The 23,701-nt window shown below is 33.8% G+C and overlaps 1 protein-coding gene across 4 annotated transcripts in view; it reads right to left on the bottom strand.

Moving 5' to 3' along the window:
- Positions 1–220: 220 nt before the first annotated feature.
- SNX16 (sorting nexin 16) overlaps positions 221–23,701 on the bottom strand; it is a 38,929-nt gene continuing 15,448 nt past the window's right edge. For all 4 annotated transcript variants that reach the window (XM_057736119.1, XM_057736121.1, XM_057736122.1 and 1 more), the window contains 5 exons: positions 23,136–23,284; positions 12,732–12,801; positions 8,915–9,051; positions 8,280–8,393; positions 221–7,732 (listed from right to left, as the gene is read on the bottom strand). In XM_057736119.1, the coding sequence (XP_057592102.1) occupies positions 7,636–7,732; positions 8,280–8,393; positions 8,915–9,051; positions 12,732–12,801; positions 23,136–23,284 (567 nt within the window). In that variant the 3' untranslated portion in view covers positions 221–7,635. The remainder of the gene's footprint in view (positions 7,733–8,279; positions 8,394–8,914; positions 9,052–12,731; positions 12,802–23,135; positions 23,285–23,701) is intronic.

Raw genomic sequence — 23,701 nt, 5'->3', positions numbered from 1 at the left:
AAGTTCTAGATGTAATTGCTAGGTTGAAGGGTATGAATATGTTGAATAGTTCTGTTGTATGCAGTCAAATCAGCTGCAGAAATGTTATTTTTTTAAGATCTTTATTGGAATATAATTTCTTTACATTCTTGTACCAGCTTTTGAGGTACACCAAAGTGAATCAGCTGTATTTATACATATATCCCCATATCCCCTCCCTCACACCCTGCCTGTCCTGGCCCTTCAAAGCATCAACCATCATCGAGTTGATCTCCCTTTGTTATACAGCAACTTCCCACTAGCTATCTATTTTACACTTGGTAGTGTATATATGTCTATGCTACTCTCTCACTTCGTCCCAGCTTCCCCTTCGCCCCCTGCCCCCCCCAACCCTGTGTCCTCCAGTCCATTCTCTTCATCTGCATCCTTATTCTTGCCCTGTCACTGGGTTCATCAGTACCTTTTTTTAGATTCCGTATTTATGAGTTAGCATACAGTATTTGTTTTTCTCTTTCTGGCTTACTTCACTCTGTATGACAAACTCTAGGTCTATCCACCTCATTACATATAGTCCATTTCATTCCTTTTTTTTTCCAAGTTATAGAATAATTATTATTTGATTAATTTTTTTAACATACAATAAACTGCATATATTTAGAGCATACAATTTGGTATCCCAGTCTCCCAATTCATTCGATTTCATTCCTTTTTATGGCTGAGTAATATTCCATTGTATATATGTGCCACATCTTCTTTATCCATTCATCTGTTGATGGGCATTTAGGTTGCTTCCATGTCCTGACTATTGTAAATAGTGCTGCAATGAACATTATGGTACATGTTTCTTTTTGGATTTTGGTTTTCTCTGGGTATATGCCCAGGAATGGGATTACTGGGTCACATGGTAGTTCTATTTTTAGTTTTTTAAGGAACCTCCAAACTGTTTTCCATAGTGGCTGTACCAACTTACATTCCCACCAACAGTGCAAGAGGATACCCTTTTCTCCACACCCTCTCCAACATTTATTGTTTCTAGATTTTTTGATGATGGCCATTCTGACCGGTGTGAAGTGATACCTCATTGTGGCTTTGACTTGCATTTCTCTGATGATTAGTGATGTTGAGCATCTTTTCATGTGTTTGTTGGCCATCTGTATGACTTCTTTGGAGAAATGTCTATTTAGGTCTTCCGCCCATTTGTGGATTGGGTTATTTGCTTTTTTGGGATTAAGCGGCATGAGCTGCTTGTATATTTTGGAGATTAATCCTTTGTCCATTGCTTCGTTGGCAAGTATTTTCTCCCATTCTGAGGGTTGTCTTCTTGTCTTGTTTATGGTTTCTTTCACTGTGCAAAAGCTTTTAAGTTTCATTAGGTCCCATGTGTTTATTCTTGATTTTATTTCCATTATTCCAGGAGGTGGGTCCAAAAGGATCTTGCTTTGATGCAACAGCATGATAGAAAGATAATACACCATGATCAAGTGGGGTTTATCCCTGGAATGCAAGGATTCTTTAATATATGCAAATCAAACCATGTGCTACATCATATCAACAAATTGAAGGATAAAAACCATATGATAATCTCAATAGATGCAGAAAAAGCCTTTGACAAAATTCAACATCCATTTATAATAACTCTCCAGAAAATGGGCATAGAAGGAAATTACCTCAGCATAAAAGAAATACTATTCTTAAACCAATTCCCTCTTGCACTCAGCAATACACAGACTTCATTTCTTTTATTTCTCCAACTCTAGTAAAAATACCATTAAAAATACACAGACACACATATATATATAGCAACCATATTTGATTAGTGAGGTCAAGCTTTTTTTCATTTTATTGTATATTTGAATTCCTTCTTTTTCTTTACCTTTGCTTTAAATATGAAATATTAAAATTAGCCCCTAACAAGACAAAACTGTGATATTGTTCTATTATTGTATCTCCTCTGAAGGAATAAGAAAAACATGATCTTCTCTGATAACAAAGTAATTATGGAATGAAAAACAAATTAACTGGATGAGACACCTGGGCCCATCAGGTATATTTCCATGATGCTGTCACCATAGTACACATGGAGTCATGCATTTCTGGTCTTCATCTTAGTACTGCTAACATATGAGTCCTTGATAGGTTTTAGACCCATGTACGATGGGCAAGGGGTATGAAGAACAATTAATCCTAATTAACATGACGAGTTCTACAAGGCAGACCACTCCCCTGAATTTTCGGTGATTGTATGCAAATGCCTGCTGGAGAGCTCCACTTGGATAGCCTATAGTATTTCAAACCCAGCATGTCCCAAACTGAATCTACCTCCACCTCCCCAAACTGCCCCCTCCCTGCATCACTCTCTTCCTCATCTGGTAGTGCAACAATCCACAGAGAATCAATTTCCAGGGCTTAAATTTTCCTTTCAAATAACTCTATTTTCTCACTATTTTCCTAATTTAGATCTTTATAATCTTAATTATTCAATAAATATTTTTGAGCACCTACTATGTGCCATATCTTTCCAAGCTTGGTAGTGGTGGGTGCAGGCAAGGATTAGAGGAAAATAGACAATGCTTTGCCTTTGCGGGGAAGCTTTGGGGAGGGGGACAAGTGAAACAGACAATAAGAAAGTAAGAAATCTGAAACTGAAGTGACTGTTTTGAGGACTATTTTAGGTTGCCTAAAGAGGTAACATTTAACTTAAATTCTGGAGAAGAGCCAGACAGTTAGGATTCTGGATGCAGCATTCTAGGCAGAGGATATGGAAACGTTAGGTGGTAGAAGACCTTAACAGTCTCAAGGAACAGAAAGGTGGCCGTGTGGGCCGGCATTAGGGAGAGGAGCTGGCAGAGTAAAACCATGTTTGGAGGCCACATAAAGGAGTTTGAATGTTATAATACTAAGCATGATAGGAAATCGTTGAAAGTTTTTAAGTAGAGGAAAAAAACATGATGTGATTTACATCTTTCAAAAAGAACACTATGGCTATTATGGCAGACTGGGTTATAGTGCGGCAAAGGTGGAAGCAGGAAGATCAGTTGATAGACTCTCACAGCAATTCACTTGAGATATTTTTGTGGTTTGGACCAGGGTGATAGCAGTGGCAATGAAGAGAATTGGATAGATTCAAGGTATAAGGTAAGACATCGCCTCGCCACCCCCAAACTTGGATTACATACTTAAATTACTCACTGAAGTGTTCCATCTTCTTTATAGAATGTGCTCACTGACACCCATGGTATGCTGGGCGCTCATGGCTGGTTGGCTCCTTCTTAGAACACCTGCGCACTCCTGTTCCCTCCTATCAGGGCTGTGTGATTACCAAGCATTAGTTTTGTTTCCAAAATTGTATCAGCTGTACTTAAATTAACTTTAAATTAATTCATTAATAGTATAGAAAACAATGAAATATGAGATCAAATGATCAAATCTAGGAAAAACTAGGTCAGATGATACTTGGTAAAAGTATAGGCAAGATAGTACAGGATTGAAAAAAATAACAGTAAAAAAAATGCGCTTCCTGTCACAGATTCCTTCATACATGTCTCATGCCTTTATTCTACAGAAACCAAAGCTAAGATTCAGAAAATGCATTAGGGGTATGGCTTAGCGAGAGAGAGAACCAGAAACTCTTACTAGTGACACTATACCAAAGAAAAGCCTTGAACCTCTATTAGAACATTGGTAAATAAATATACACTGATGTGCATTAAGTTAAAATAATATATTTAAGATGTGTATCACAGTATGTGTCTCTGATCAGTCACATCAGGTAAGTGGACTCCTGCATTTTTTAGCCATAATTAATGCATGAATGAGGGAAAAAGAATTAGGGATAATAATGTGTGTCATTTGCATAGGCTGGAGCTGACTCTACTTCTGGGTGTGCCCTTCCATTCCACTTTAAGAAGCAGCTACAGCACTAGACTTCTACTGCTTGCCAGTCTTTGCCCCACTTTCCGGTCCTCTTACTCCCATAATTCATCACCAATCTATTACCACATTTACCTCAATGCCACACAATGTACAGATTCATAAAAAAATCATATCACTCTGTGCTCCTTGAAGGGATCATGTGTCTCTCAATAAATTTTATAACCCAAAGCAAACACACAGTAGATGCTCAGTGTTTGTTGAATGAATAAATGAAAGAATAGGCTATTTTTTTTTTAAGGCTATCTACTTTCATCTTTTGATTACAGTTAGCTGGGTTGCAAACATTGCACTAGGATATTTGAAATCTGTACCTAGTCTTCCCTGTATTTAAAGCACTACCTTTCATCTATTGAGTATACATTGGCTGTATTTTTTTTTATTGTTTTGTGTGGAGATAGTAACACTGTTCTACTTTTCTGTCAATGATAAATACAAGAACGTGGCAAGTAGGGTCTGCTCTAACTTGAGGCAACGGTTAAAACCATAATTTGAGTTTATCAATACTATGTTCTGCCCGAGAACCTACCAATAGCTTACCACTAGACAGCATTTCTAAATTTAAATTCATGTTCACTGATGTTACTTAAAGGCTTCTATTAAAGTGATTTATATAATTATTGGTATCACTTAATGGTGCAATAATTGTTTTAGTACAGGCTATGACAAGTTCTTACCTAATATAGTCTAAAATATCATTAAAATCTGAGACTTTACCAGAACAAAAATACATGTTCTAATTGAAGAACTTAAATACGGAAGAAAACTGGAGTTAAGAGAAAGTAAGAGAGAAAAATAGTCATATTTACTACACAAAAAGGTAACAAAGTTTTTTCTTTTTTTCTTTACTCATAAGGTTCTATACAGTAGCTACAGCTGAACCATAATTTGGCTTAGAGCTCTCCAGAAAACAAAACAAAAAAGAGAAAGTAATACAGTCTTTAAGATAAAAACAAATCAATTGTTTAGGAGAAGCACAGGTTTTACTGGAACTGAGACCTAAGAGAATTTCCCCCCATGAGTTCTCATTGTGTAAAGGATCCATAATGTGATAGCAAATACAACAGCTTTAAAAACACATGTAATGAAAAGACCAGTTTTGATGATTGTTTTTGCTAATAGAAGCCAACAGCACAGAAGCAAAGTGCAATGGAGTAAAGCTAATTCTATGAAGAATCAAAATGTGGATCAAATATGTAGCTTTTTGAAAATCTCCCAGAAGATAAAATTTAGATTCCTTTCTTTCTCTAGTTGGGAATACAAACTTATTTTAACATCACCTAAAACTTCCTCTATTCCTGTAAGTAATACCAATCCATTTCAAAACTAGACTAATTATTCTTAGACCTAAGGCCACTGTTCCCTTCTAATCTCAGAGACAGTTGAAGCAGACTACATGATTTATCTGAGGACCACGGTTTTCTAAATACATGTGCTTTAAATGGCTAATCTTAGTAGATAGAACACATTCTAAAACGCTGAATTTCATGGTTGAACTTCTTATACACGGACTTAATCTTCAAAAGTTTAAGGTAAAAGATTATCCAGAAAATGTTTCCTGTTTCAGTTATGTTCAAACTTTTTATTAATATTGGTTACATTTGAAGTGCACTGCACCTACTTACAAAGACTTAAAATGATCAATAATATAAAGTGTAAACTTAAAAAGAAAATCACAGATTCATTCCACATCTGTGAAGTGCAGCAGTTAACTATAATTAAATTTACAATAATCTTAAGGGATAGGAAGAAGAACACAGAAACTGGAGGGGGAAAAATGGTATTCAAGACCTGAACAACACAGCTACTGTTGTACTGAAAAAATAATTTATTAAATGAATATAATACCGGGAATAAAATGCATTATAAAAGTAAAAAAAAGGAAGTTCTAAATATAAACAATAGTGGTTTCCCTAATTAACAAAGAGTTTTTCTTCACCCAAAGTTTTAAATACAGTCTTCTGAAAGGCCAGATTTTGAAAGTGTATGATTCAGCTTAAAACAGACATGTATGCAGCACTAGAATATATGGAATTTATCATCTTGTTTTATTAGACTAAAAATGATACTGATTAATTTAAATGATTGTTCTTTTGAAATCTTTTTAAAGCCTAGAAGAATATTCTGAAATGAACAAGTAGACCATTTTATTATACTCCTTCTGTCTCCCAGGATAGCACACACATTTCTAATACAGTTTGTGGAAAATATTCTGAGATAGAGTATACTGTCCATTTTGATCAAGACTTTAAAAAATTTTTGGTACTTTGGTAAAAAGCATTCTCCTTTTTGATCAAAGGTTAACAACAGCCATTGTATCTATTAATCTATGTCAGTAGAATTTTAAACAACCACATTTTAATATGTACATCAAGAGCTTTTAGATAGTGAAGGAAAAAAATGGAGACTGTTATCCTATTTCTCCAATAAGTTTCCTTCAGTTTTTAGAAAGCACACACAGTTCAATATACCAACTGGGATTTCAAAATGCCAGCATGATTACAATGCTTATTAACAGCAATATGCAAAACAACAGAAAAATAAAATAAATGAGTAACTTCGCACTATAAAAATGAAACAAGGCACTTTGAACAACTATATGCAAAGCTGAAATAAACATTTTTCTCATAAAGCAGACTCAAAGACTCTAGGAGACTTATGTAAAAAGTGAAATAGTGAAGGCACTACATATTTTTTTTTCCTAACTCCACTTTCTAAAGAAATTCACCAATTAAACTTGGCACAAAAGAGTTTAATTATAATAAAGTGCATCACCTGGCTAAATATATTAAGAAGAAAATCAGCATCAATACATTATAGCAACATATTCACATATACAGAAATAAAAATGCAATGCCAGGAGTTGACATAGGAACTTTGCAGGATATATGGCTTTTTCTCTTTTATGTTTTTGTATAACCGCCCATCTGCTTAGAATCTATTTTTTCAAGAGTATGCCTTGATTAGCGAAAAGAGGTAGTGTTCTGAAAAAGGCAAACCCACTGATTCTATAGGTAGAGATATAAGATAAAGTTTATGTGGAAAATAAACAAGTATAACATATAATACACTGGCACATTTATTATAGTATTTTGATATTAATGACTGCTTTTAAAATCAAGGCTATTTTATCACTTTAGCTATGTTATCACAGCTCTTTCAAAGAGTTTTCCTTTGGTACTAGAAAGTTCTCTTCTTTTAAATAGTAACATTCCAAATAAGCAACTTTTATTTACAGATGATAAACATATCAATATTTAAAACTCATTTCACCATTAATGAAAATATATCATGTCTGAGACACATGGAAGTATATATCCAACAGATAGCAACATGCAATTTATGACCACTTAACTAATATAACTGGTGATTTGAACACACACACAAACACACACACACAGTGTGCACACCCATGTCAGTCTGGAGCAATATACTGGCAAAACACCAAAATAATTTATGCACAGTATTTAAGGATGTAGGCCTTGATGACAGAACTCTAACTAGATTTTTTTTAGTGTATTAAATACCAAGTTTGGCTAAAAGACAAAGCAACAGTGAATATATTTCCTACACCAATAACTTAAACTTTTATTTATGTAAACTTTATACATGTGCAATCTTGCTGTTTTCTGTAAATGCTTCAGTCTTTGTTTTTCTTTTTAAATATTTGCTACTCTATTCTAAGTCTGCAGGAACGTAAAAATGGAAGGAACCGCTTGAGATGCATTAGTCGTCTTCTGCATTATATGCCACTTCTGCTACTTCTATGTCTGATATGGAATTTTCAGGTTCACTAAAACTTGAGCATTGCTTATTATCAGCTCTGCAAAAAAAGAGAAACACAATGAAGAGACTGGATGCACGCTATTTCACTTCACTATTACCTTAAAATTTGTTTATGTCATTAAAGAATATTTAAATATTTAATGGAAACATATCTAATGAAAAAGAATATTTAAATATTCAAACAGAAATTTAATATTTCTATGTGCATTCAAATATACGATCTTTTCATCATTCCTATTAGGCAGACAGGTTGCTACAATAGTGCTACTATAGTGTCCCACTTTTTGCATGGAAAAGACTGACATTGAGAGGGATTAAAGTAATTTGTCAAGGTTACAAAATTAATGAATTAACTGCGTCATAGCCCAGTTAATTCAGACATATCTTCAAAATAAGTACTGAAATTTATAGCCTGGATGCCAAAGATTCACTTTTAGGGTCAGCCTAGAATATCTATAGTCTTCCTCTGTTCGCTCAACAAACTCATGATACAGTAACACTGAGTTCATAAAAACATACTCCATAGAGTGTTATGACTATTTCCCTCCAATTATTCAGGGTATAATAAGCCAAACATTATATACCCAGATTCTTCATCCAAGACATCTTGGTCAACCTCAAGTGCAGAAGACTCCACCTTTAAGATCTGTCCACCTTGTGTTCCTGATACAAGCAGCGATTCTTCAGGTTCTAATGTCCTAAAGGTAAAATACAGCAATAAGTTATTTTCTATGAATAAAATAGGTATATATTTATTGTTGTGAATGCATGTAGCTTTAGTAGCTTTCAGCTGCTCTAAGTATAGTCATATACCTAATAAACTGCTGATTGGGTATCAACAGTGAAATCAGTACTTATGACTAATTTAAAATGATTTTAACATCAATTCGACATATGCTGACAGGAAGGCAAACTAGAACTTTCATATGTGAAAAGTGGGCATAAATGCCTAGAAATAAAGATACCATTCAAATTGGTTAAAATAAAGAATGTTTGTCTTGGTGCACAGCTGGAGCTTTATTTTCCTTCCAATTTTCAGCCTTCTAAATAAATAATCAAACAACAGACAATTTTCTCACTCTACAAGGATGTACACCATATGTCTAAGACTTTTGGAGTCAGAAATTTCCTAAATTGTATTAACTAATGTACAAAGGCCATTTAGTCCAGATTACTGAGCTGCATTAGTCAGAGTGAAATTGCAAGCATCACCACACACCTGATTCTGTTCTCTAGAGTGTCTATAAGAAGCTGCTTCTCACTGAGCAGTTTCTTCAGTGATTCCAACTCTTTTTGTTTTTCAAGTAGTTCTTTTTGAAAACGGTAGTTTGTTTCTTCTAAAGTTTCACAGAAAGCCTTAAAAACAAACAGCAAATAAAAAACACATGCAGAAAGAGAATAACATAAATTACTTATGCAATACCTTTCTCAGGAGCATAACCAAAGAGTCAAAGAACATAGATAATCAAAATAACATGTATACAACCCAGATGACTTGTTCTCCATCCTCATCTTTTTAGGTCTCTGCTATCTTTGTCCCCTTCTGCTGGGGAACTTATAAATAAATACAAGTTCCTTTTCTTGGGAATTATTTAGTAGTAAGCCAGGATGCCCGAAGTGAATATGTGATAATTCTCCAGTGTATAACTGGGAAAAAATTACTAATAACCACTGTTTTAGTTTCTGTTCTTCTTAGTCTGTTTTTGCCCAGTCCTAGATGATTATATCAGTGTTGCTGATCAATTCTTTTAATTGTTCCTAGTTACCTATCATTCCCTGTCTCCTGTGTGACTACTTTAAACCTTCACCCCTGGCAAATCCCCTACAACATGTTACTACTGGTGATCCCAAGTCCAGGAGATGATCTTTATTCCTAAACCAGAAAAACCAAGTTACTCTTCCAGAATCCTAACTACATTGGCATCCCATTACTGTCCTCAAGAATATGTGTCTCTTCAAGTTAAGGCCTATCTCCTTTGGAAGCTTGCCTTATCCCATACATTCTCTCTTAAATTTTCAACCTTTCCCTCTCTTTTGACCCTTAAGTTTATTTAATCAACTTGACTGAAGTTGATTACACAAACCCTAAAAATTTCCCCACATAAAAACAAAGTCATGTCTACCACTCTCTTGATATGAGTCTTTCTCTCTAGCTACTAACTCATCTCGTTCTTCTCAAAATAAAAAAAAAATTCCATGGGAAAAAGTTTTTATCATTCAAATTTAGCATCCCTATTCATGACTAAAATCATTAAGAGTTTTACTCTCTTTTCTCTACTAATTATGCCCAGGCAAATGCTAACAATAACTTCTAATCATCAAATCCAAAGTACTGATTTTATCAACTTCATAACATGTCACTACTGACTTAAAAAGTAAAAAAAAAAAAAAAAAAAAGAAAAAGAAAAAGGAATCCTTTTCTATTGGCCTCTGTGAAACTTCCTGGTTCCCCTAACTTTACAGTTACTTCTTAGATTTCTACTTGTTCTTTGCATGTGGGCATTTATCAGAGTTTTGTCCTTGATTATACATTCTCTTGCTCTGTGTGTCATCCTTGGGCAATTACTGTTATCACTTCAACTATAACCTATACTATTTGCTATCGACTTCCAATTTGTTTTGTTTTTTTTCTTTTTTGTTAATCTCCAGCCCAGACTTTTCCTGAGTACATAGATATCATTCATATGCCTACTGGTCCCCTTCAATTGGATGTACCAATGGTAGGTTAAATGCCCTCCCAAGGGAATATCTGTTCTACCACTTAATCATCAAAGCCACTAGGCAAGCATCTCAGATCACTGCATTTTGCTACTTTCTATAACCCAGGTAACCCAGTCTCTTCCATTTTCCCCTTCTCCTCCTCTCCCACTGCTTCATCAACATCTCTAGTGTTTTTGTCATTTACTCTCTATACTCATTTCTACTGTGCAGTATTGGCATAAGGATAGGTAATGAGAGCAATGAAAGAGAAGAGTCCAAAAGCAAACTCTTCCTTTCACGTTCACTTGACTTTTGATAAAGGTGCCAATACAATCCAACACAGGGTACTGACACATTTAAATACCTATAGAAACTTAAGATCCTTACTTCACACCTTATACAAAATTAGCTCAGTATGGATGTGAGAATTAAAACTATAAAACTTCTAGAAAAAAAAATAGGAGAAAATCCTTGTGGCCCTGTCTTAGGCCAAGAGTTCTTATGATACAATACCAAAAGCATAAGCCAAAACAGAAAAGTGATAAAGTGAACTTCATTATTATTAAAAACATTATCAGCACTTCAAAAGATACCATTAAGAAAAGACACATACAGACTATGAGAAAATATCTGCAAATCATATATTTGATAAAGGACTTGTATCCAAAATAAAGAATTCTTACAACTCAATAAGACAAACAACCCAACTAAAAAAATAAGCAAAAGAAAATAGACAATTCATCAAAGAAAACATACAAATGGTAAAAAAGCACATGAAGAAGCGATTAACATAAAAATCATTATGGAAATACAAATTAAAACTATAATGAAATACCATATTTCACACCTACAAGAATGGCCATAATCCAAAAGACAGAGACTATCAAATATTTGTGAGGACATGGAGAAACTGGAACTCTCATACACTGGTGTGAATGTAAAATGGTGCAGCTACCTGAGGAAACTCTTTGTAAGTCTCTTAAAAAAGTTAAATATAATTTGCCATATAACCAAATATTCTACTCTTAGGTATCAACCCAAGAGAAATGAGTGTCCACAAAAAGCCTTCTATAAAATTGTTCACAGCAGCATTATTCCAGCATAAAACTGGAAACAATCCAAATATCCCTCAGGTAGTGACTGGATAAACAAAAAGTGGCATATGTATACAATGGAAAATCATTCAATAATAAAAGTAATGAAGACTATAACATAGATGACAGACTACAGCATGGATGATGCTCAAAACCATTATGTTAAGTGAACAAAACTAGATGCAAAGATTACATATACTGTATACTATCGCACATTGCATATATATATTGCACATACAATATGCATATTGTACACAGATTATATATATATAGGCACACATATATACTTATATGCACATACACACACACACACACACACACTGTGATTCTATTTATATGAAATATCCGGAAAAGACATATTTGCGGAGACTGAGAGCAGATCAGTAGTTGTCTGGGGCTGGGAGTGTGGAACGACTGCAAAATGGCTTGTAGAATTTTTCTGAGGTGATGGAAATTTCCAAAACTGTATTATGGTAATGGAGGCACAACTCTACAAATTTACTAAAAGTTATTAAATTGCATATTTGCAATGACATACAAATAGCAAATTTTATGGGTGAAAATTTTACTTCAATAAAGCTGTTTTAAAAAAAGCTATGGCATTCCCCTAATACAAAGAACTGACTCAGTTTAATTGAAAACATTACAAACCTACCAATTAAATCTGTTCCATTTAAACACCATTAAACATTTGGAAGAAAAACTTGCATAAAATCCTAGCTAATCTATTATTACCAAATCTGTTTGTAAATCTAGCCAATTGCTTCAAGAAATAGGCCACTTTAACACGTCAATTAGCGTAATTTGAGTAGCAACAAGCTTGAGCTGAATTGATAAGATAACTTCTACTTCTGAAGACTGCTTTTTTTAAATTTGATTTTAACTGTAGGTTCTTTGATACTTGGAAGAAAATTCAGCATACAAATGTTAATTTTAAATGTAAAATAAATTTCCAAACAATCTTTTTTTCCTGAAACGGTAAAATAAAGAGAATAAATGGAGAATTTAATTTTAGAGCTTCATTGACTATAAGACATGTACGAATTTTTATTTTTTCACTGAATTAGGTTCATGTATTTCAATGAAAGAAAGCTTTGACTCAAACATTAAAAGCTTTCTGTGCAAAACTACCATGGTCTGAAATTATAATTTTGCTATTTGCTCTTCCATTCAAGAAACAATGTAGTTATTGTACGGTATTATTTGTTCCTCTTTTCATGTGATATATAATACAGCACTTACCCTGCTTTCTTCTAGGCTATCAAACGGACCTGGTGGATCATCCAGACAAAGAAATTCTCTCACTGCAAGGCTTTCAAAGGAAAAAAAAAATTATCTGGGGTACAAATAAGTTTACAGAAGACAGCACAAAACAAAAGTTACTCTGAAGCTATAGTGTTTTAAACAAGTTGGTTCTGCTGATAAACGAAAAAAAGCAAGATGGCTTACGTGTTTTCATACAAGTAACAAAATACAGATATAAAATCTGTAGAAGATACAAAGATTTTAGGTTATTTCTAAGATCTTATGACTATAAATAGAGACTGTGAAATTATGCTACATAAATATTATGACATAAAACATAAATCAGAATAATGGTAAACAAAACCAACCTAAATGGTGAACAGACATAATATTACTTTAAAAGAAATATTAATTTGAACTAATCTAAAAAAAGTCATTATTTTGTTATGAAGAAATACAATTTCTAATTTATACTTGTTTCTTCTTCAGGAGATGATTCTAAAGAAACTGAAAAGTATTTTCTATGGAACAAGTTAAATTTCTTACAGTCAGGTTTAATAAAACATTAGTATAGTAACTAATTTACTTAAATATTTTCCCTAGAGAGTTCAAGAGAAGGAATTCTGATCAGCCCATTTCTGAATTACCATAAAATTCAAAATAATGAAATAATATGATATTGTTATATTTATACTTTTCAATTATCAGAAACAAGGTAAGAAGGTAGAAAACTGAACTTCCTTGTTACAAAATATTCCTCTTTCTGAAAAGTAATTTTGGATTGAGAGACAGCTCTACGTGTCTGTTAAAACAAAAATGTGGAGACAAAGGATGATGATGAAGGGGATGCTGATAAAGAGATAAATGGGATTTTTAGTAAAATCTCTCCAAAGGAAAAAACTGCATTAATATAGAGAAGTGCTGTTAAGAAAGTAATCCAGAAGATCCCAAAGAAAGAAAAAAGAGGAGCCAATTTCTGGAGTATAAAATCTTGGTAATATAGATAATAAAAAACATACACTCAAGGAAACAGAAAAAACTCGAGTATTCATAATCACAAAATAACAGAGATGGATGGGATCTTAAATGTGATCTAGTTGAATTATCCATAGGATGTTGTTTATATTATCCCTTTTACATGTTCACCCAAGAAAATATCTAAACATCTCTAGAAATAGGAACTACTCTGTCTCTTAACATAAACCATCTTATGTTTGAATAACACGGAAAATAAGAAAATTACTTCTTCACTGAGCTCGAACTTTTCTCCCTGAAGCTTCTATGCACGAATCTTAGTTCTGCTTTCTGGGGCCCTTCAAGGTAAATTTAAGCCCTCTTTCACATGACCACCCTAAAAATATATTAAAAATGTTATATTTACTCTAACTTTGTACCTCCAAGAAGCAACAGTAATACACTAACATTTTCTTTTTCATGTAACAAAATTTACTGAGTACTTAAAGCCTATATGGTCTTCTGCATTCATGGAGCCAACATTTTTTTCCAGTTTTACTGAAATACAATTGACAATTAAAAATTGTATATATTTAAGGTATATAACTTGACTTGATACACGTATACATTGTGAAATATGAAGTACAATCAAACTAATTAACATACCCATCACCTCACATGGTTACCATTTCTAACATTTTCAAAATACAATACACACACAGGGCTTTTACATATCCTACTTTACTCAGTTTCCACAACAATCATGTGGGGTGAGGACAGGCATTATATCTCCATTTTACAAATGATAATAAAGTTCAGGGAGGTAAAAGGACCCACCCAAGGTCATTAGTGCAAATGGTAGAGCTAGACCTTAAATCTGTCTCCTAAGTGTAAATATATGTCTTTTTCTACCTTTTTTTTTTTTTGGCACACGGGCTTAGTTGCTCCGCGGCATGTGGGATCTTCCTGGAGCTGGGATTGAACCCGTGACCTTTGCATTGGCAGGCGGATTCTTAACCACTGCGCCACCTAGGAAGCCCTTTTTCTACCTTTAAATTCTTTTCTCTTATGTTTTGGTTCATTGGATTCTTTCCCCTTGCTGATCATTTCTTTGTGACCACATTTAATTTCTCTGTATCTTTCTTTAATCAAAGTCTCTAGAATACTGCAGCTGGTCTAATAGTATAGAGAGGAGCAGGACCACCATATGTTCTTTGATTTAGATACTGTACTTTCTATCCACCCACTATTTATATTGGAAAACCAACTATTAGGCAGAAATGAGCCACAAGAAATAAACTGATCTTTGGACTGACAGGTTTGGATGAAACCGAGAGAACAGCCCTTAGACTGAAAAGGAAAGTGCTAAGAAGTTTATGAGTCTTTTTTTAAATACTTTCAGTGTATGACTACTTAATGTGTGACAGTATTTCTTATAGGTTTATACTCTGATTTCCTCATTCTTTAGTAACATTTTTATGTTCACAATTACTCTAATTATTAGAATGCTGTTGCTAGGAAAGAAAAAGTAGGTAAAGGAATATGTGTATTTCTTTTTATACCTTTGGTTTGTAGCAGAAATTTAGCCCAAGATCCACAGTGATGTCGACAATGTGCCCAGCTGTAGGAAACATTTTTTGGAGTAGTTATTCCATTTCATTATCCTTCCCTAAAAACCTTTACGATTTATGGTTCACTAGAGTTCTACTCAAATGAAATCCAATGGATGCTCTAAATTTTTTTTCACTGTAGTTCCAAGGTTATATTCTATGCCCTACATTGTTTAATCTGCAGCATAAGAATGAAATTTAAAACTGGCACTACAACTGTGATTTACAAAACACTTTGTTCAGGGGTTCAACACATTTCTTCTGTTTCAATAGGACTCGGTCGATGGAGGAAGAAAGTCAATACTCTCAAGCTCTTTTCCCATCCAAGGAAAGGGAAACACAAGAATGTCTGGCAGATGGTAGTGTTTGAGGAAACAATTTCTTTCTCAAAAATTCTGATATCTTTTTCCCCTCCTAAAAAAGGAAGCCCTTCCCTTCTTGAGAATCACTGACTAAAGAACTTTATTTAGATTTGATAAATATTTGACTGTCTATATGTACCATGGCTCTGCTCAGTGATTTCTTGTATGTTTTCAGTGTATGATTTATAAATAAATCAAGTAAATTCAAATAAAGTATAAGTACCAAAGAGCCTGTATTATTAAACGGTCTATGGATTAAATAGAAGTCAATTTAAAAAAACAAGTTTTACTCTTTATTTATTTATGTGTTCAATGATAGGTTCACTACAACCTCTCTTTTGTATTCAGTCTTTAATACCTTTGTTTCCATTCGACCATGAGTATAAGAAAAACATCAGAATAGGAGAGGAACCTATCTAAGGAAAATCCAACAATTTGGAACTGAAAGGTAAGAAAAGACTATCTTTCTGTTCTCTTTATTACCTAGAGTAACTTTTTAGTGTGGTTGGGAAATCTCTATTTTAAAACTGTCATCGTTGTTGACTTAATTTGTCTGAATATAAGGAAACCAGAGATGGTATCCTTCAGCATTGCTTTTATCAGAACAAATTCGCCCTATAACTTAAACTCTTCCTTTGAGTCTCGTGAAAAAGTTTCCTTTGAAAGAGTTTTACTGTAAGAATTTTAAACTTAAAAAACTATTTCATCCAGTGAATCTTCACCTTCTGTTTCACAATATATCTTCCTTTTTTTCTTTCATGGGTATGCATTTGTTTACATTCCACAATTTTTTTAAAAGACCAGTAATTTCATAGCTAAATGTGCTCTTTATTGCAAAATTCATATTAAAATTTATATTAAAAAAAAGCTAAAACTAATGCCTACAATTCATTAAAAGGTCAAGAAAGAACTAAATAAAAAAAGAACTAAAAACACTAGATACTAACTCTGTCAAACTGAATTAAGCATGAACAGTCATTGCATGAAAATATTAATGGAGGGATTTCAGATAGAAATGTTTTATCAGTTACTATTTCTCTTCAGTAAAAAGAAAATAAAAATTTGACATTAAATACAGCCCTGAGCATAGGGACTGAAGGGCTTACGTTTACCTCCCTGTGGTGGATGTGCAGGCCTGGCTCTAGGGCCTCGTTTATTCCTTATAATACAAAATACTTCAAAAACAAATGTTTTATGTCAAACCAAGTTTCAAACCCATCTACGCCTCCTCTAACAAGAGGGAACAAAGCCAAGGTCTTGGTGTTAGCATAAAGCACCTGCGTACATTCAAGTTTTAATTGCCCTTCTCACTTGACACTTCAGCAATAGTACATCCTCATGTCTACTTCGTAGTTTCACGCTTGCTACTAACATCCTGGCCCATCCTTCCCACCTTCCCCTGGCTAACTCAGACTTCCTCATGACTCGCTCATCTATTATCTCCTCACAGAATCTTCTGATTAAATCCCCTTCCTCTACACTCTACTAGGTTCAGTATTCCTACGTGCATTACCACACCACCTTGAAGAGATCCCTTTCATAGAACTTATTACACTGTATTATTAGTATTGTCTATTTACCAAGCAGTGTGCTTCACCAAAAAGTAGATGACAAGTTTCAGGACTGTACCGAATCTGAATCAATTAGCACAGCACAGAATAAGTATTCAAAAAATGTAAGAGCTATGCAATTAGAAAAAAAAATTAATGAAACTATTAAGAGCATCAGAAGAAATTTCCATCCCCTGTTGTATATTAATAATATAGCACAACTCTCAAATTTGAGATGTATTTTAGTTTTCAACAGATATGCCTACTTTCACAAGAAAGTAAGCTTAGGACAGCAACAGGTAAGACCAAGGTTAAAAGAGTTAAAAGAAGGTTAGAAGCTGGCTGTTAAAAGAAGGGTAGAAGCCGGCTGTTTCTGATGGTATGACTTCAAGATTTATAAAGAAGCACAACAAAAATAACAGTATATGAGAAGTTTAGAGCTGAAAGGGGATTTTTAGAGAACATCTGGTCCCATTACTTCATTTTCTAATTGGAGACACTGATTAAAATCAGTTAAGTAACTGCTTAAAATTATTTCACTACTAAGCCCAGAAAACTGAATTTTGCATAAGGTCTTTGAGGCTCAATTTAACTAGGTAAGAGTTTACATGTATCTGAATACCAAAATATTTAGATTTATTGCATTAAAAAAAAAACTGTCCATAATTGAATGTCTACCAGACTAGTATTTTGTGGTAAAAATCATCCAACCAACTTTAGCAATAATGTGTTCATTCTCATGAGCTGGCATTATATAAGTTATTGCATATATAACTGAATTCTTTCATTTTATAAGAATACTAAGACGTAACCCAACCTCTCTTGACAGTATCTTCATATATGAAAAGAACTTAGACACATTAATAAAATTTTCTGTGAGAAGATGTGAAAATGTATAAAAAATACTTTCTTTACATGTTCTTGCTAAAAAATTATAGCTCTATTGAATTTTACAACTGGAAGAGACCTAAGAAATCATCTAATTCAATATATCCCATGTAATAATTCCCTCTTTAATACCACTGATAGTTGTCTAGCTTTATCTCTTCAAATACTTAAGGTAAACTCACTTTCTCAAAAGGCAGAACATTTTTATACCAGACAGCTTGAAACGACATGGAACTCTTTTTTATCCGAGCTGATGGGGGCTTTCTCTAACTTCTCACTTATTCCCAGTTCTACATGTTAGTCTTGCTGTTCAAAATGAGGTCCTAGGCCAGCAGCGTCAGCAACACCTCGAAACCTGTTAGAAATGCAGAATCTCCACTCCAGACCTTGCTAACACAGGACCTGCATTTGAACAAGATGCATACTACAGCTGGAGAAGCACCGCTTTAAAGCTAAATATCATTTGATTAATTCTTTTCCCCACCACAATCTTTCCAATATGTGAAGATGGTTATCATGTCCTCCCAAGTACTTTTTCTTTTCAAACGGTAAATTCTCATTTATTTCAGCTGTTTCCTCATGTAAATGTTTGGATACTATATACTATATACATATATATATATATTTTTTTAAATCATAAACTGCTGTGAATCCAGATCCACCTGAACTTATTTTCTTTTAACAGATGTAGAATTTAAAACACTGAATTTTGGCACTGAACTACTTATAGATGAATGGTAATATAAGGAAAAATTATATTAAATTTGACCCTTGTATTTTAAACAATTAAGAAATATTTGGTAAATCAGGACTTATGTGTAGTAATTCTGAAAAGAGAATAGTAAAATATTTGCTGTGCTGATTAAATGATGTAATTATTTCAAAGTAGCACAAGTCAGAATAAAACAATAAATAGCTACATTTTAAATGTTATAGATTCTGCAACATGAGACCTTCCCCCTCCATCCATCTTTACACAGCCTTCACCTTGACAAGCTGAGTTACGTGCTATCTCATGTACAGGACTGTGCCTACTTGCTTCTGCATTTTGATATAATATTCCCTCTCACCTAGAAAATACTTTACTTCCTCTTTGTTGGTCCAAATAGCATTAATTCTTTAAAATCCAGCTCAAATATCACCCTCTAGGAATCCTCCTCTAATTCTTCCAGTCAAAAGTTCTCTCTCTTCCTCTTCTGAAAGAGTTCAAACTCTATTCATTAGTTTTTTTGGGTGTGTCTTCTTCCTATTCAGTTTTCTTGACTAAAGGATTAGCATCTAATGTACCTTTGTGTAGCTGTAATACCTTATACATATTAAGACCTAAATGAACATTTATGAAGCAAACAAAAACCAATAATAAATCCTTTATCATAAAAATGCTAACATTTTTATCTGTTTTCTTACTTTGTATTCTCTAAATGCATCTGAAAACAATATTCTCTTAAAACATTTAAACCAACAATTCTTAACATCCCTTCAGTTCTTATTTTCTTTCACTTCTGATTTATTATAGCTAGAGAAGCTGTAATATTAAGAGCTGCCACTTGCATGTTGGCGAGCTCTTAGACAACATGAAGGTTAAGAAATAACTGTGAAGTGCTGAGGAATCAAAAAGGAAAGTGAAAGAACTGTATAAAGAATTAATATCAGATAATTACTTGGCTATATAAAGAGTAATTTTCTATACTGCCATTCAAACTGTATCAGGATGCTAACAGGCGTAGCAACAGGTAATGTAAACTAATTGGTATTTTAAGTGGTGATTCATAAGTATGCAGTTTCACGTTTTTATAAAGAAGTATTGGGATTTTGTCTTTATCCTTTCCTCCCTTCAGAGAAATTCATAATTGGCTGTTTGGCAACCTCAGACTTTCTGGGTATTTTCTAATTATTTGTCTTCCTACCCAGAATCTTAATCTATTGTTCAAGGTTCTCAGGCCCCACTCCCTACCCCACTATTGCTTGATTCATTGCAAACAGGACTGATCTTCCCCTTCTCTGAATTCCTTTTACTTTTATAATCTGTATCATGCCAAGTAGGACTTCATAAACTCCCTTATTTTGTTCAAATGGAAGTCTAATTTCTTTAAATGAATTAAGATCAGTAAGTATATCCTCAGCTTCTTTTATACTCTTCTTAGTATGACAAAGGGCAAATGCTTAAGACACAGATGAATAACCCTCACCTCTGCCAAGTCATGTTTTAAACAGTAATTTATTAAGAAACTGCTTAAATTGTGAAATAAAAAATGCTATTCACCACTCACAAAAAACATAGTATCCTAGAATAAACAAGTTATGCAAATCTTGTTTAGAGTTCTATTTAAATTATCTTACTGTATTCCTTAAATGTTTGAGATATATGACAAAAATAAGTAGGCAAGTAAATGTGAGGCACGCTAGAGGTTTTCATGCAAGACTTCTTAGAATCCTTAATATTCTAGGAATGTCAAATGAAACCTTTCCCCAACTTATTTGACCAAGAAATCTTTCTTTCTCTGAAACACCCATCTATGACTTGAACAAGATCACTATCACTGTTCTAAGGACTGCAGTTTTAGAAGAAAAAGGATCTTGAATTTTACCATACAGAGATGTATTATTAATAATTTAAAAAAAAGATACATCTCAACTAAGATATACTTTTAATGTCTCAACTAAGTTATACTTTTAATGTTTAAAAAAATCAAGAAATCACAAGATGAGTTTATCAACGTGGTTCTTACTATTTAATATTTCATTAAATAAAGAGTATAGTCATTTATAGACTAAATTTGATTTTAATTTACCATATTTTCAATACAGAGACATAAAGGTTTACTGAATAAGGAATAAGAGAAAGGGGATATTATGTGTTGACTTCTTAGCTTGTAGAAGTCTTCTTTTATGGTATGGTGCAAAATATATTTTCTTCAAAGGCTTTCTCTTTGATTTTAGTTTGTTGGTTTTTATTCCTGCTTTGTGTATCTGAATTAACACTAACCTTTTTTTTTTTTTTCTTTGGAGAGATGTAAAAAAATATAGAAAAGTAGGGAGCATCCGTCTTCCTACCACCTAGACTAGAACACACAATGGCTAAGTTGTGTCATGTTTGTTTCAGTCTCTGTTTCTTATGAAGAGTACAACAGCAAGTATCAACAGTTCTGCCATTCATTCAACAAGTACTTGCTGAGCACGGAATCTGTGTTGCACTGTGCTAAGCGCTGCACACTGAACGGTGGGTAAAACAGCCACATGGCCTACTATCATGTATGTACCTTACAGCCTGGTGGGAGAACACAATTACATAATCACAGAAAAAGTTACAAACTGAAATGCTGTGAAAGTACCAACCAGCCTTTCTCAGCAGGGATTCCATGAGAGGATTAAATCCTAGTGACAATGATATGAGTGACTATTTTCTCAATTCTCTTAGAACTAGTATATAGCTAGTATCATCCTAGAAGTACTAGAGAGAAGTTAATTCATTACATACAATTGGTGTCTTAAGGCATTAGGAGTTGACTTTCAGAACCAGTTGAGAAGAATCTATGAGAAAGACCTGACCTCGTTTTTGGTGGTGGTGGTAGGTGAGGGGTTGGTCAGGATAGCCAGTTACCTAAAAGTCTGTGTTGAACCCTGAAGGAGTTATCTAGGCCGGGGCTGGGGGGGCAAGGGTAGTAATGTGAAATGTTGCCTTTCCGAGGAACAGCATATTTGAAGGTCCAAAGAGATCAAGGAGCAGGTGACTTGGAAAAATTACAAGACCAGTATGGCTGATGTACAGAGAATGGGGGCAGGGAGGAATAACAAAACATGAAGTTGGAAAGACATGCAGGTGGTCAGGGACCAGAAAGGATGATTTAAGCTGCATTACAAAAGATCGCTGGGACTCCAGTAGGTACAGAAATGAGTGGATAAGGAAGATGAGCGGTGGGAAAGGAGTAATTAAAGTGAGAGAGAACTGCTTAGATTAGGGTGGTGATGGCAGGAATGAACAAAAGTAGACAGATTCGACTAGTATTTAAAGTATAAAGGCAGGGATGTGTCCAGATGACTTGTGGGTTTTGGGTAGAGGATGATGCTGAACCTTGGGGAAAAGTTAGAGAGTAAGCTTTGAAGTCTGTTCTTGGTTTGTGGTCATGTGGAGGTGTCTGAAGGAGATGTCAAGGAGGTAACTGCAGATGTGAATCTGGAAATGAGACAAACGGTTTGGCTTGTAGTTCCTTTATTAGAGGAAAGTGAGGGGGGATGGGCAGAGATCTTAAGCAGTCATTGAGCTTAGACAGTGCACATTAAGAAGTAAAGTAGTATGTGTGCAATATAAGGTGATATACATAAAAGAAAGACTAAGAAAAAAGGGTGAAAAAAGTGAGGGCAGTTTTCTTATGTTTTCCATTCTTATGTGAAAAATTGCTAAAGACAGTTACAGACATAGCTATCTATACAGTATGCTACTGCTGCATTGTAAAGTGCTCTCTAATTTTTTTCAAAATGGTTCTAATTTATCTGATAATATAAGTTCCAAAATTAGATACCCAGATGATATTAAATCATATAGCAATTTTCTTGTAAATATATTCAGATACAAAAAACCCATACAGATCATTTTTTTTCCTTTTTTAATGATTTCTGGTATTTTCACTTTACCCTCTGTACTTCACAATTTTTATATTTTTGCATTACTTTGGAAAAATATAAATATTATCGTCAAAATTATATAGTGTCATATTAACCAAAAATCTACCAATATGTGAGCCACTCTGTTTAAATTATTACTAAAATACTAAAATCAAGTTTACAGCTGGGTGGCTTGAATATATGACACATTGAATTTTCAATGTTGCTGACTTTTTGGAAGTGTTAATATAAGTCAAATGCCAAATAAAGTCCTTACTGAAACAAGGTAAGAAAAGCACAGTTAGTGCTTTATTAGAGAGGATAAGTAATTATACTCCTACTTTTGTGCTTGAATAAATATGGTCCTTGATTTATTCTTTAGCTTAAACCAGTTATCGGAATGCATTTATAACCTCTATTCAATCTGTTACATACCAGTTAGCAATGTCCTTGTGAGCTACTAAATTTTGAAGAAATGCTTGTAATCCTAATTGTCTATCTTCTAAAAAGTCGGCATTGTAATTATCCTTAAACCAGCGTTTTGGTGGAAGTGCTAATCGAAAGCCTGGAAACATCTCTTTTAACTGAAAAAGAAGAAAGAAGACAATGTTCAACTCAATTATATGAATTCTAAAAATCTATCCTGTTGACTATGTGAAACTATTCATGAAACACGCTTACAATAAAATAATTAAATTCAGCTGTTTTTTATGGCTTGATTTTTTCTTGATTTCTACTAGTTGTGTATGCAGAGGAGTTACAGTTGCTCCCTGTCCCTGCTAACACTTGGCACTGTTTGTCTTTTTAATGTTAGCCATTCCAGTGGGCGTGCAGTAGTATTTCACTGTGGTCTTAATTTGCGTTTCTCTGTTGACAAATGGTGTTAAATATCTTCTCATGTGCTTGGATCTGCATATCTTCTTTGGTGAATTATCTATTCAAATCTTCTGAACCCTTTACTTCAAAAAAACTGGGTTAATTGTATTTTGGTTAAGTTTTCA

This window comes from Hippopotamus amphibius, chromosome 5 (assembly GCF_030028045.1).
Source record: "Hippopotamus amphibius kiboko isolate mHipAmp2 chromosome 5, mHipAmp2.hap2, whole genome shotgun sequence".
NCBI lineage: Eukaryota > Metazoa > Chordata > Mammalia > Artiodactyla > Hippopotamidae > Hippopotamus > Hippopotamus amphibius.
Note: the sequence above shows the minus strand (reverse complement) of the source record. Positions and strands in the feature narration are given on the sequence as shown.